A 14292-nucleotide genomic window follows, 5' to 3' on the forward strand; every position below is an offset into this window, starting at 1 on the left:
ACTCGAATGAAAGAGTCGAGAAAACGTGGGTCTTTAATGTTTTATTGTCGTTCCGAGTAATAGCAAAATATTAAGAGAAAGTATTTTAGTCGTTGTTCGGTAAACTCTTAACCCTCTAACATCGTCCACTTTTAAAAACGTTATTCTATTTGAAGAGGTGTGCCAATCATTCTGGGATTCGCTTAGTTATAATATTTCCTTTAAAGAAGAGTAGAAAACGCCCATTTAGGATCGTTATTTCCCCATTATTTCTATTTAACTAGATGGCTTGGCTCGAAACATTGTAGCTCCATTCGAGGCCGCGTCGACTATTCGTCAACCGAGTGGTAAAATATTTTTGTAGCGTGCATCGATCACTGTGTTGCCGATTAATCCACCGGTGTCAATCATGCTTGGTTTCAGTAAATCCTGAAGGACCGAAACAGTGTTGGTTACTAAAAAATGTACCTTGATTCGCCGTTGTCTCTGCCTGGAGACCAACGACGACAGCGGTTTTAGAACAACCCGAAGCTGTTCATCATTTTCGTCCGTCCGTTCCCTGGACGGAAAACGAAATTCCTGTCCGACAATCTGGTACATGTAATTGTTCGCTCGGAGCCACGTTGGAGGAGAGTGTTAACAGTAGTTAGAAAACGTCAGCAGTGTATGAACACTTTTTTCTCGCATCGTACGTACCTACCGTGTCAGGGGAAACGAGCAAACTGAAGCCTTCGAGGCAACTTACGACTCCGCCTCGCGTAAAACTCAGCAAAAAACCGGGATGCGCTCTCGTCCGTCGCGAAAACCGACTTTCCGGAATTTTCACATCGACTCCGCGAGCCTTGTTTTCGCATCTCGTCCCGAAAATTTCTCGTGGGAATTCGCAGGAAACTCGGCGCTCGTGAATTGCTACCTCCGCGAGTAATTAAAAAAGAATAAAAGACACGTTCGATCCGTTTAGAGCCTCGGTAACTGCGAATCGGTCGTTATCCGTTATCCTATCGGGCGGATCGGCGTGACCGTTTTTAAATGTTCATCATTTGCGAACAAGCGAAATTTTTGCAGTACATATTTATAAGAAACTCGAAAATGGATTCTTCGACTTTCTCGCGTTTTCCAAGCGATACGCGAACGCATAGTGAAATGGAAAAGTAAACTTCGAACAGGAACCGACAGATTTCAGGGATTGATATATTTGATGAAAGTTTGATCAAAGTTCAGCATTCCCCGCAGTTTCTTCGTGCCCTGCGCAAGGGTTTCCAACTTCCAACAAGAGAAACAAAGAAAAATCCAACCTGAATCTTTGACCAAGAGAGATCGAATAGAAAGCACGCGCGTGATACGGACAATTTTAAACGATCCCTTATATATTATAGAAATACGCGAAGAGATCCATTGTTACGTTTACATTTTGAATCCGTAGTTCTGTTATATCCGACCGTGATGTGCACAAAACGGAAGTATTTTATATAATCGAATTAAAATCGACAAGTTAACTTGTATAATAAGATCGATTACATTTTCAATAACGCGAATCTCGGTTAAAATTCAGAAAATACGGTAGACTGGTGCGAAAATTAATTTTCAAATCCGAGTCTCCCTTGACTGAAATGGGTCAAGGACGTACGAGAAAGAAGAAGAAACTTCTGAAAAGCCATGAGAAATGAAACGTTAAAACGATCCTAAAATATAGGCAGTCGCAAACCTAATCATACCGGGGACGTGCCAAATGTAGGTCATCCCATCTCGATTCGAGTCCGACAGCCTCGTGCATACGTGCATACGTGCATACTATGCAATTCCTTCGTCGGCAAAAATATCCGACCTTTTCTTGATCTATGTAGCGAAGTTTTTGAAAAAAAAGCGTGCCATCGCTACCTACCTCGTCCAAAAGGAAATTTCGTACGACGAGCGTGTCGTCCGATTTCCGTCCGCGGAGTAACCGCGTTTATACCCGTAAAATAAATTCTTCGCGGGGCTTGGTGTCCATGAAACGTTCACGCGCCAATTTGCATCGGGATCCGCGGTCCGGCGATCGTTCATCGAACGATGGTGCGCGCGTGTCACCTGTCCGCGAAAACTGTGTCGGCGAATCGCGCATCTCGTTCCCGGAAAATTGATTCCCGCGGAGAAAAACGTCTCCCAGCGAGTAGGTTCCGCAGCTAATCCTTGATCTCCTTCACGTGTTCGGCCCATTCTTAGCTCCCCTCTCCCTGCGGATCGTGGGGGCGTCGCGACGGACGGACGGACGGACGTAGGCGAGGACCAGCGGAGCAGGCTGGGAACGTCAGAGTACCCTACGACTGCGTCGCGTGCGCATCCCGGCCTGCTCGATCGAGGTCACTGCTCCGGATCGTCGTTCGGCTCTGATCCCGAGAACCGTGTCGAGTGGTGCACCGATCGATCCCGCGATCCGCGAGGATCATCGGATCTCCGACCGGTTGGTTGCTGACAGGTCGCCGACAGGTCGTCGACGGCGAAACCGGTGGTTCCAAGTGTTCTCCGAGGTAGCCTTCGCGTTCGAAGATTCAGAGACGAGGATTCGGAGACGCGGAGGATCCAACGACGGCCGTTCGAGGGATCTCGCTGGACGCTGGATCCGATCGCGGTTCGATCCGCGTTTCCCCGTGACGACCGTGGACGATCGGACAAAACGCGCGGGCAAAACGCGCGCGGATCGACGCTCGCGGGTTTTGCGAGCGTGTTCGACCGCGACCCGTGCAAATATCGATCGCTGCTCGCGTTCATCTAGCGTGCACGCAGCCTGCGACGATTGCTCGCCGGTAGATCCGGAGCACCTAGAGAGAGAGAGAGAAGAAACGTCCTCGAGACCTTTCGCGGCCGTGGACCGCGCGATCCAGCGGCCACCAGATCCCGGAGCGATCGCGACCGAGAGAGAGAAAGAGCGAGGCGGACGAGCGAGCGAGCGATGCGCTGAAGCATCGATCACGGACGAGCGCGCGGGGATGAGCGAGCCGTTCAATTAAAGCGTTCCAGAAGCGCGACAGAGACCGCGAAGGAACTGGGGGAGCGGAGCCGCGCGTGACTCGCTCGGAAAATATTAGTCGAGGAGGACGAGGCTTGTGCGATGTTGCCTCTTATTAGCGTGTCTGCCGAACGACAGTCGCGCTGAGAGTCGAGCCGGTTACTCGCAGCATCGGTGATCGTCCGCGGATTTCTTGCGGAGGAGTCGGTGCACCGAGAACGGGCCGGCCAGTTCGAAAAATTCGGTCAAAGTCCGCGGGACATGCCGAAGAGAATCTGAGCCGCGCGCGATCGCGATCGACGCGTCGATGCGAGACTGATCCTCCCTCTTTCTCTCTCTCTCTCTCTCTCCCTCTCCCTCCGTTTCTCAGCCGTTCTCTCTCTCTCTGTTCCCGTCTCTTTCGCCGCTTCGATTCTGTTTCGCGACGCCGAACGATCGAAAACACGATCGCGTTTTTTCGAAGCGTTCCAGACAAACGGAATATAGCCATCGCGAACGATGAAGTGGTGTTTAGTGATGCTGATCTTGGCCGGTGTCTCGTGGGCCGAAAACTCTCTCGACAACTCGGAATACATGATCTTTTCGTGTCCGAAGCTCAACTCCCAGGAAGAGATCGATCTCGACAAGGTTAGTGTGTATCCACTTAATCTTTTTTCCTCTCTCGAGTTGGACCACACCGACGCGTTGCGTAACCGTGGCGACTGTGTTAACGATCCGGCGGGATCGACTTCTGTATTCGAATTAATTGGGAAACGTCAGCGTCGGATCGAGGAGATCGTTCGGTGGAACGAACGCTTCTCTGACGTGCACGTTTGTTTCCGTAACATCGTCTCGCATTATTCTCGATCTCAATCGGGAATGTATGCGTACACAGTTCCTGCGGAACTTTGCGCGAATTTTATAATCTGTGATTCCATTGTGAAGCAACAGTTTTCGGTACAAGTAACACCTTTAGCATTTGCTCTGCCGAATCCTCGGAAAAGCTCGAATTATCCGGTCCGGTTTCAAAGGAATTCTCTCTTAAGCAATGTCTGAACATTCATGAAAAACGTTCGAAACGTTCGCTTAAGATCGATATATTAACATCTTGCACAAATTAATTTTGGACCTTGTTCTTCTGCAAAGATTAATTCGTTTAATTGAAAGAGATTCGAATGGTAGAACGTAGAGAAATTAGAGGAGCCGGTTAACAAGGCCTCCAGTCGTTATTTCCACGCATCGCAATTCGCAAACATTCTGCACTAGGGTTTCATAATTTTTCACAAGAGCCGCGTTGGTTGCAACAAGGCTGGATTATAGCAATTAGTATTTTTGACTTTCCGACAGTATATAACAATCTCTAATCGCGAGAATTTCAGCCCTCGTGACGTTTAATTAACAATTAGCAGCCCGGAAGCATTGTAACGTGTTGGCCCTTATGAAATATTAACAAAATACTATACACGATACTATACCACCGGTAGAATGTGATCTAGCCTAATCTCGAAACAGTGTATAGCTGGTTCGATGGAACTATAAATCGGTAACAATTAATAATTGCAAGGGATAATTAAAATCGTCATCGATAATACATAATCGGCAGCGCGCACAAGCATTTTATGCATTACCGCGTGCAGATTCGCGCAATATTCTATGATGCTAATTAGCTGAGAATTAATAAGTGAACTAAATTATGTACGCATCGTTAAATCCTCGGTCGATCTTTAACTTTGCAGAGCTTCCAACGCAAACTTTCCATAAATTAATAATAAAGAAAACATTGAGAAATTTGCTAGTGCCAGAAATGAATGGCAAATTTGCATTTTTGTGGAATTTTGCGCTGCAGCTTGCGCTAGCAATAATCGAATAGCTGGCAAGAATAATTCGGCCCTCCTCTCTGAAAATCCAAAATGGCGAGCATCGGGAACGTCTAATTCGAGCGACAAAACCCAATCTTTCATCGATTCGGGCAACGAGGATGACGAAATTAGTGGTTCGATATGCTCGTCTACGTGTCGCTCGAGCACCGATATCGCGACACGGTAATCAAATAATTATTTGCACGCCTTTTTCGTCGCGACGAGAAGAATTCGTTGGACGCCGGATTTTCCGGCTCTTTCCCTCTTAGGCACGAAGAGGCACCGTGTCCCGGGAACTTCTTAATTGCGTCATTAAATTCCTGTCACGTAGAGTGGAACGAACGATCAAGGCTTTTCCACGATTACCGCGAGATAATTATTCGGAGTGTTTCTAAGAAATGGTTGTTTGTATCTTTAATGAGAGGAATGGGAGATCTCATTCGACCCGCGCGGGTTGAACCGACGTGCAGAGGAAAAAATATGTTTTCGCGGCGACGCGGCGCGCCTTGGAAATCTGTGATATTTTGTTTGCTCAGTTTTCCGCACGATTTACCTTTTCCCCGAGAAATTCATTTGGGATTTGTAAATTGTCAATCATGGCTTGTAATTTGTATTCGTGCGCGGTTCGTTATACTAAAAAAAATAAAGGGAGGCAGCCTTCCATCGGTGCGAATTAAAACGTGTTTATACACGAGCTGTTTCGTTCGTACCGGTTCGTTTAACGATAAGATTGGTTTAGCGTGCAAACTGGGCATTCGATTAAGGAAATAATTTCTTCGAAATGAATAACGATATTTGGCATCGAGGCCATGACTCGCGATGGACACTTTTGATTATAACTTGTCAAATGGCAATGTTATTTCGTTCTTTCAACCGTTTTCTCCTCGTCGATATTTAATATCCAAGTAATTGTTGACACGCGATAGATATACGTATACAGGGTGTCATGTAACCGGTGTGGTACAACCGTTGGAACGGTTGTCATGGAACCGTTCGTTGGAACTTCATTTTCCAAAAAATCCAATCGTGACAAATCTTACTTAATTTTCGATAAATTTTGTTAATAATATTTAAAAAACAAAAGAAAAAAATATGCCTGCGATGTCTCCTATATTATTTTGGTCTTATAATGAAATTTCTATACACGTTTCCTAAAGTGTTGCTTTGCAATTTTAGTTTTTCAAACGCTATGATAATTCTTTCTTCTAACCGTTCGATATTCGTTGTTTCGCGAGTATACGCGATAGACTTGACCGATGACTTCAGAAATAAAAATCCACAGCTGCGAAGGCATGTGCACAGATGAAATCCCAATAACGTTAGCTAATAAGAAAGAAAGAAAAGAACATCGAGATAAATTATATTTCTAGAGGAATCTATCTCTTTTCATTTTTCAAGTCGCTTCGGGAGATTCGAATAACCCATAAAGCAAATTAGAAGCGCCCCACCACCGTGGTGGCTAAAGCATACTTCGTCGAACGGTCTCAGCCAGAGCACACGCGGTACATTAAATTGAATTAAAAATTGCATAACCGACTTGAAAAGCGAGCGATCGATATCGTTAAGGAAACAACGTTCCCGGGAAAAAGCGCGCGGAGGATCGAACGACGTGGGGGTTGATTAACGAGCAGAGATTATATTATTCACGATGCATCCGGGGCCGCGACTTCCGCGGATGTTGAAGGATCGCGAAATGCCTGGAGATTAAATATTCTTCCGTCGAGCGTTTCGTGCTCCCAGCGGACAGATCGGAAAAGGTTTTAGCGAGGAGAGAGGCCCCCGACTCTGCGTGCTGCGAAATTTGTCTAGCCCGAGAGATCCGTGCGCTTACACGATACGGCAGCGCAAGCCCTTTTCAAAGAGGGGATGAAATATCGACGCGCGCGAGACTGTTTTCGTTCGATTCGTTTTTGTCGCGACGCGAGCGAAGCAGGAGACGCGCGCGCGGTCTTCATCGTTCCCGTGTGATAAAAACGGGGAGATCCGGTCCAATGAAAATGCAAAGAATCTGCCCGGGGCAAAATGCGATTCGTATCTTCAGCCGCTGCCGCGAAGTTTATCCTCTCCGCGGAGATACGGATCTGGCTCGGTGCGTGCACGCACGGATTAATGCGATTCCGATAACCGTGGCTGCGAGTTTCGGAGCCGCCGCGACAGCTGCGATGCTCTCGCTTCCTCTCGTCCATGTTTTACCGCGTAGAGGCCGTGCAGGAGTCGCCGTGACGCGGAAAGAGATCGCGCCGATTTCACCGGCTCGGAATTGAAACGAAAAATATCGAACGAGCGCGTAGGAAACGGACAGCTTTCGATGCAACCGGCCTGATAAATGTAATATCGATAACAACGGGAAATGTGCCGGCCAGTTTTCGGGGGCGCCACGGTTTCCCAGGTTTTCGTTTCGCCGGCGATCGATTAAAAAATCATTTCACGCGACAACGGAGGAGAAACGGCCCGGCGACAACTTCCATGGGGGCAACGCGAAGGCCGCGGCGAGCTGTTCGCGTAGTTTAGAGCGTTGCGTTTTCGGATTTCAGTGTCGGAATTTCGATTTAACCGAGGACTCGACCGAGTGGACGCATCGCGAATTCCTATGCGCGGACGACTCTTGATAAGCGAGCACGGTGTAACAGTTTTTGACATTCGCTCGGACAGGATTGTTTTTGCATGGGAAAGCGTTCATCCCACGCCCGGTAATTTCTGGCGCACAATTCGGGATTGTTACGGAGGATTTCGGTCACGATTAGATGGTGGATTTCACGTACTTATGGCAGAAGTTAATGGGCGAGACTTGAAACAGCAAAAAGACCATTACCATACGATAACATTCTATTTCGATCGGCAAAATCAGTTTCCGTCGTTACCGATTCGGGCATTCGAAGGCCTGTAAAATTGCAGGAACGTCGGCGGTCCACTAATCAGCATTTTCCTACGATTTTATCGTCGTACAGCGTGTGGACCGAAACGTGGCCGAGTCGGGCACTAAAGTTCTCTATCGTTATTACCATAATTCCCCGTTACTATTCCCATTACCATAATTCACGACACGGTTTTTGGAGTCGCGTTACCCGCGGGAAGCCCGTAAAAAGTGTTTCCGAAAGTTGACCGCGGCGGCAGCGGGTGTCGTCTTACTTTTCCTCGTTGCAGTGCCGCTATCCGGACCGCAACGTACGAAACCGTGCGACGTGTAAAAAGCACAGAAGCATAGAAGAAAACCCAGCGTTTCTCCGCACGCGTTCGACTCGGCGGAGGCGCAGCCGCGCGGCCAACCGAACACAGAAGTTACGAAGCGACGTTGCTGGCGATCGCGCGACGGAGAAAGGGAGCCCGGCACGTTCGCTCCTCGGTCGTGTGCAAGTCGAAATAAACTGGAACGAATCAGCCGCGCGGCGGCCTTTGCCACGACCTCCGATCGAGCTTGCAGACTTCCGCCTTCCGGAAGTTCCACGGAAACGTAGCTTCCTATTCGGCAGCGACTGCCTCTGGCCTTCGAGGACCTGGTTTCCCCTGCCGTTCTGGCTTAGCTCCTTGCCGATTCGCTGTTTCGTTCATTTTACACGCGTTATCCGCCGGAGCTGCGGCTCGGCCGTAGGTTTCGCGCATTTCTGTGCGAATGGAATACGGAAAAATGTATGCAGAAAAATTTACTCGAACGTTATCATCTTCACGATTACAATATCGTTGACAAGAGAACAGAACTTTATTCTCGCGCGCGTAAACACGAACAGAACAACGTTCGTACTTGATAGAATTTTGTGCATTTGCCACAAGAACGAACGAACAGAATACAAGACATCGGAAGAAGATTGTAAGAACTTCTTAGAGGAAAATGAGTACTATAATTTATTGTGTGCCTACGTTTCCTCGAATGTTTAAATATTGATAACAAGGTAATATAATTTTATTCCAACATAAAGGAACGGTAACAGACTGTTATTATCGAAAATGGACTAGTACGCGTTTAATTTTTATATTATGCGTTCAAATGAATTTTATTTAACGATCGCCGATGAGAGTATTTTTATAATTTCAATAATTCCGATTGTGTTCCGAATATTCGTTGAAATCGTTATCGCGTGTCCGACTTAATGCGGCAAGGGTTCTAGAGCTTTCACCTCTGTTTCACGGAACGGATACAGAAAGTTTCTGCTTCGCGCGAAGATGCCCGGTAACGCACGACTCGCTTAGAAAGTTTGCAGGAACGTAGGGTAATATTTTATACACAGGATATGTTGTTATCGATGAACTCGTTAACGAAGTACCAAATAAATTCTCTGACAAGAATTAAGTAAATACTCTAACCCCGTGACATGGAATTGCGAAGTATATTTTCGGATAGCACGGGCGGTGAACAGCCGTTTTGCAAACGGAGCATCGCGCGCGGACATTTCCAGCTTCGTTTCCGGGCATCCTGCCTCGAAAAGCACGTTTACCCCAAGATGAAAAAGTTAGAAGCTGTCCACACGGGTGGCAATGATAAAGCCAGATTAAAATTCACATGCGGTAGTTCCAAGTTATGTCTCCTGCATCGCGGCCGGTTGCTTCGCAAATTATCTGTCACCGAGTGTGCCGTGTTGTGTCCAGGTTTCGCATGGACGATTGGAACTGGAACGTTAAAAGCGCAAAAGCGTCTGCAAAAATGTGCGATAATCGATTAACCCGTAGGGTCTCGATTCTCAGACGTTGATTCGATTTTCTGCGAACTAGCGCATTCCAGTCGTCTGCGTCATAAATTTGCCGATCGTAAAATCTCGAACGATGCGGCCTTAATCTCTATCACATTCCGTAAGCTAGCATTTGCTCTCAATTAGCGGAAAGTATGCTAGCCGCTTAACCGTTTACGGTCAGAAACATCTCTGGTCGTTTTATGGACCATCCGACGAGTACGAAAGATAATGTGTCTTCGATTCCTAAGCGAGCGTAGCCGGGGGATGACGTGCAAGTTTAGCGTGGCCGTCTCCTTGACAACGTAGGACAGAGAGAAAGAGAGAGAGAGAGAGAGAGAGAGAGAGAGAGAGAGAGAGAGAGAGAGAGAGAGAGAGAGAGGGAGGGAGAGAGCAGGAGAAGCCCAATTTACTCGCGCGGAGTAAAGCTTGTACGGCGCAGGCTTAAAGTATCGTTAATTCAAAACAATTACGAGTTCCTGGCGTGCACGCGGTCTCAGCGAGTCGTCGTGTTCTGGCTTCTGGTTATGTACGGGCCGCGGCATTAAGTGGCAGCTAGAATTTAAACGGCCGCGTCGAACGGCTCGTAATTCGTGTCTGCCTCCTCCTCCGTTATCGACGGAACCATTCGCCGTCTTTTGGAAGCTTGCCTCTTTTCCGCGGGGCGATAAGCCACCGGAGAGAATAGAACGCGACGGGAAACGCGATCGGAATCGTGGCAGATTGTGCGGAAAAATATTTATCGGGGAATCCTGTCCACCTCTCTACGCCGGATGTCTCGGAATGCAGCGCGCCACCGAGGAGACCTATTTCGAACGCTTGCGGATGCTTATTCACCGTTCGATTTCTGCACGGCAACCTCCCGATGTTGATGTCAAACGGAATATCGCTTCCGCAAGAAATTCCGACGTTAAAAATTGTTGCAAATACCGGGCCACTCGTCTGGAGCATTCTCGGACATGCCGAAAGCTCTGAAAAATCGTGTAGGAGAAAGCAGATTTTCTAGCGATCCACTTTGTGGATTAACGCGTTAAGCGCGGCGTCAGCCCCATGGGGCTGACAGTGGACTTTCCGTTTGGGCGGTTTCGGTCCTCTTGGACCGAGACGGTGTACTTTTTTTTGGACGACGTCAGTTCCCAGGGATCGACGGCGAACCTATCTCGTTTGGACGGCATCGGCGCATGGAACCCCGAATTAAAGCGATTTAAATGATATTTTCAAAGCGTGAAACGAAAAGCAATTAATTCTCTGAGGAGAAACCAAATGCATTCTTTCCTCGCGATAATTTCGACGAGCTACGAGAACGATGCATCGACATGCTTAAATTCGTTTCATCTTCGTGCCGCGTTCAAAACATATAATTTATCAAAGTCTCAACAGAGATCGAGACCGAGGAATTTATAAGGGAACAAGAAAATGATGCGCGTAAGCCCGAATATCGAGGTATCGGGAACGGGAATATACGATTGTTTTTTCCCTTCCTTATACAAAATTGTATTCCGTATCGTCGATTGTTTCTCCTGGCACGGCAAATCTTCGGAAAATTTATGCATTGGATATAAAATGATGGAGCGAGTCGGGGCGAGTTGAATTACGAGCGATCCGCCGGCGGCGCTCAAGATTGAATGCAACTTTGTCATCGTGATGCATTACGACAGGCGGCGTCCCATTCGCAGTTGCAACTGCAGCGCGAAATTTCAGGAGCCGTTCTTTCCGTCATCCGCCTCTTATCCGGCTGTTCGCAATCCGACGCGTTCGCCGAATGCTTCCGTAAATTCTGAAATCATGGTCGATTAAGTTCTTACTCGCTCGAGACACTTACGAACTTTTCAACAGCCGTTTATCCGCTTCCTGGAGACTCGATGTTTCAGAAAAATTGATTCGACGGTCGGCTATCGCGGTAATTGAAAGTGTCCCGTAACAAGTTGCTCGGAGAATGGAACGAGGATTCTGGCGTGGCGGCGATCGTGAAAACGAGATATCTCGACGGCCAGGTAAAAATACGGGCGCGATTAGCGGAGGCTCGGCCGGAAACGCATTGAACGCGAGGAAACTCGGCAGGGCCGCCGCGGGAAACGAAATAGGGCAGTTAGTTAAATCGTAGGCGTGCTGTCGTGACGCGAGATTGGCTGCACCCTCCGGTGATATACTATCACGCCACGCGAATGGAGCAAGCCCGAGTGCATTCGCAGCCGCAAGTAGGTTACTGTTTAACCGTGTGCTTCTTTCGCTGCTCTCTCTCTCTCTCTCTCTCTCTCTCTCTCTCTCTCTCTCTCTCTCTCTCTCTCTCTCTCTCCGTTCGTCTTTCTATCGTTGTTCCGACGTATTCCTCAGGCTCTGCTGACTTCGCGCAAATCCTATCCATGTCCGAGCATGGGTGCGTCAACCCGTCTGCAGTTTAGCATAGACGGATCGTTTCTGATTCGTGTCAACTTTTCTTGCCGTACTTTGACGGCAACTGACTCGCGGTGGAGATTTCTAATAATAACCTGTTAACGTTCCGCGCGAATCATGTGGGTTTTTGAGCAGTTGAAGTTTACATGCTGCCGCGTCGTGCCGCGATCTTAGTCAGAAGTGGACAAATTATGTATTTGTTATTAATAACAAATCGTTTATTTTTATGACATCGGTGTTTACTTTACAGAGGTCTGTTCCTATTACAAAAAAAAAAACGATAAAACGATTTCAACGGGTATCCTTATTGAAATTATATATTTGCAAATGGATAATTTTATCTCGATACGATTTTTTCAATGTTTAATCGTTTGTAGGTTATAACAACGTTAACCGATTTTGATGGAATTTTCAGTGTGCATTTAAGTTACCGCGATCTCCAAAACGCATTTTTCGTTGTAGTCACAGATAAAAACGTTGAGAGAATATAATTTTTTCATTTTTTTTATCGTCCCAACAATCTCGTTTATAGCCATTGTCCAGCGAACTGACCTCTCGAATATATTAAAAAGAAAATTTCGATCACTTTGATTCGATCATAAAAAAATGTTATTCCGTTTTAAAAGGTGTACGAAAAAATTTTCGACTCACTGCATGTAATAGATTCTGTTAAAAATCTCTGTCAGGAGTATATTATTAATATAATAAACATTCGAGTCTATATAGAAACACAATGAATATAATTTTCGTTTCTTTATAGGAAATGATTACAATCGAAAGAGGGTTGAAATATTCGTAACATACAGAAGACCGTGTCTAAAATCGTCCGCTAATATTCAGATCGTTCCCTTGCCAATCAGGTTATTACTTTGTGTGTGTGTGTAGGTGAACGTCGGTACTTTCATAAATTTGATATTTCGAGCGCAATGCCAAGGCAGCAAGGGTCGTGTTAACTGATGAAAGCGTTTTCCAAATTCACTGTGTTCTGCGTTTACACGTGCCTCCTCGAAATGGTTGAACCACGCCCGGCGTTGCTGTGATGGGCGTGCAGAGGCGACAGCTGCCGGCAAATAGCATTCATATTTAGTACACAATAACTGTCGGTCTTTTCCTGGCTCGTGCGAGTTCGGACAGCGACACTCTCGGCGCAGGGGATGCTGAATTATTCAGCCTTCCGCGTGGATTGCCGGAGAAGTGAAATTCCAAACGAAAGAGCGAACGCTTTGCCAACGTTATTTGATAGCCTTTTGAAAGTCGTTCATCGACAGCGAACATTTAATAATAATCGAAACAGCACCGATCCACCCTTTAACTCTTTGCACCCGACGACATTATATAAATCCAGAATTCTAGACATTTTTACGGACTTGGGAAATTTCCATTCTTTTTCGGACTTTATTCTCCTTTTGCACGTAAAAATTGAACGCTCGCTCGTGCCACGCTTAAATTTGTTGCAAGTACGATACATTTTATCGGCACCCCGGAGCTGCTATTCGAGCGCAAAGGGTGAATTTTGTGTTAATCCGATAAAAGATATTTACGTTTCTCCACGAATGAAATCTTGCAAACTTCATTTTGTTGAGTCAACTGGGATATTTGTGATTTACACGAACGATGCAGGAACGAACAGCGATGGGCCAGCTTTCTCGCTGCGTTTCTCAGCAACATTCTCTCAAGGATAATAATAATAACGAACGATTCAGCTCTTCGTTACACACCGAGCAACGGAACTGCGACAACCCGAGATCCGTGCTTGAAGAAAATGCTTCCAACGGTTCTCGAGTCTGATACCGTGGAAAGTTCGCGGAAAAACTTCGTAGCAGGTGGAGAAATCATTTATGGAGAACGGGAAAGATCGTGGAAGCTCTTCCGCGAGGTTCCAGTTGATGTACGAGGTAATAATCGTGAGGGAATTACGTGTAGCGAGTTGGTCGCAGACCGTGCCGACCGCAAACTTCCTTAAACGGTGGCAATTTCGCCGTTGGCATTGTTAAGCACGGTAAACTTTTCAATCTGTCGGCCTTATAACAGCATCGATCGCTCGGCCGGAGCAATTGGGGTCCGGCATTGTGCATGTAAAGCGCCCCGCTGTCGTTTATCTAATGCTGTGTGTACGTCGGTGCGTTACATTGGCTTCAATCATAGCGACGAACTTGGGATTGTAATAGGAGTAGCATTGAGAGCCCGGCCCTGACGAGAGACGGCCATTTGGCCAACCTAATTTCTACGGTTTCGATTCTGTGTTCTGCGATGCGATCGACGACCAGCAATGAAACCACCGCGAATACCGTAATCAAAGAATTTCCTTTCAGAGCATCAAGTGCCAAACACGGTCGAGCTATTTCTCATTTCTCAAATTAATTCACATTGGATTTAGGTTCACGGAGCACCGAGAGCAGCTGGTTTATACATTGCTTCATCAAATTATTATCAT

The 14292-nt window shown here is 46.9% G+C and overlaps 1 protein-coding gene across 2 annotated transcripts in view; it reads left to right on the forward strand.

Annotated features, from left to right (window-relative positions):
- The first annotated feature begins 2272 nt into the window (after positions 1-2272).
- The window catches only part of LOC117219307 (uncharacterized), a 90738-nt gene continuing 78718 nt past the window's right edge, over positions 2273-14292 (forward strand). Inside the window, exons 1-2 of one of the 2 annotated variants that reach the window (XM_033468361.2) lie at positions 2273-2486; positions 3429-3592. In XM_033468361.2, the coding sequence (XP_033324252.1) occupies positions 3464-3592 (129 nt within the window). In that variant the 5' untranslated portion in view covers positions 2273-2486; positions 3429-3463. The other variant, XM_033468360.2, reaches the window with a different exon arrangement.

Source organism: Megalopta genalis, chromosome 2, assembly GCF_051020955.1.
Source record: "Megalopta genalis isolate 19385.01 chromosome 2, iyMegGena1_principal, whole genome shotgun sequence".
NCBI classification, from domain to species: domain Eukaryota; kingdom Metazoa; phylum Arthropoda; class Insecta; order Hymenoptera; family Halictidae; genus Megalopta; species Megalopta genalis.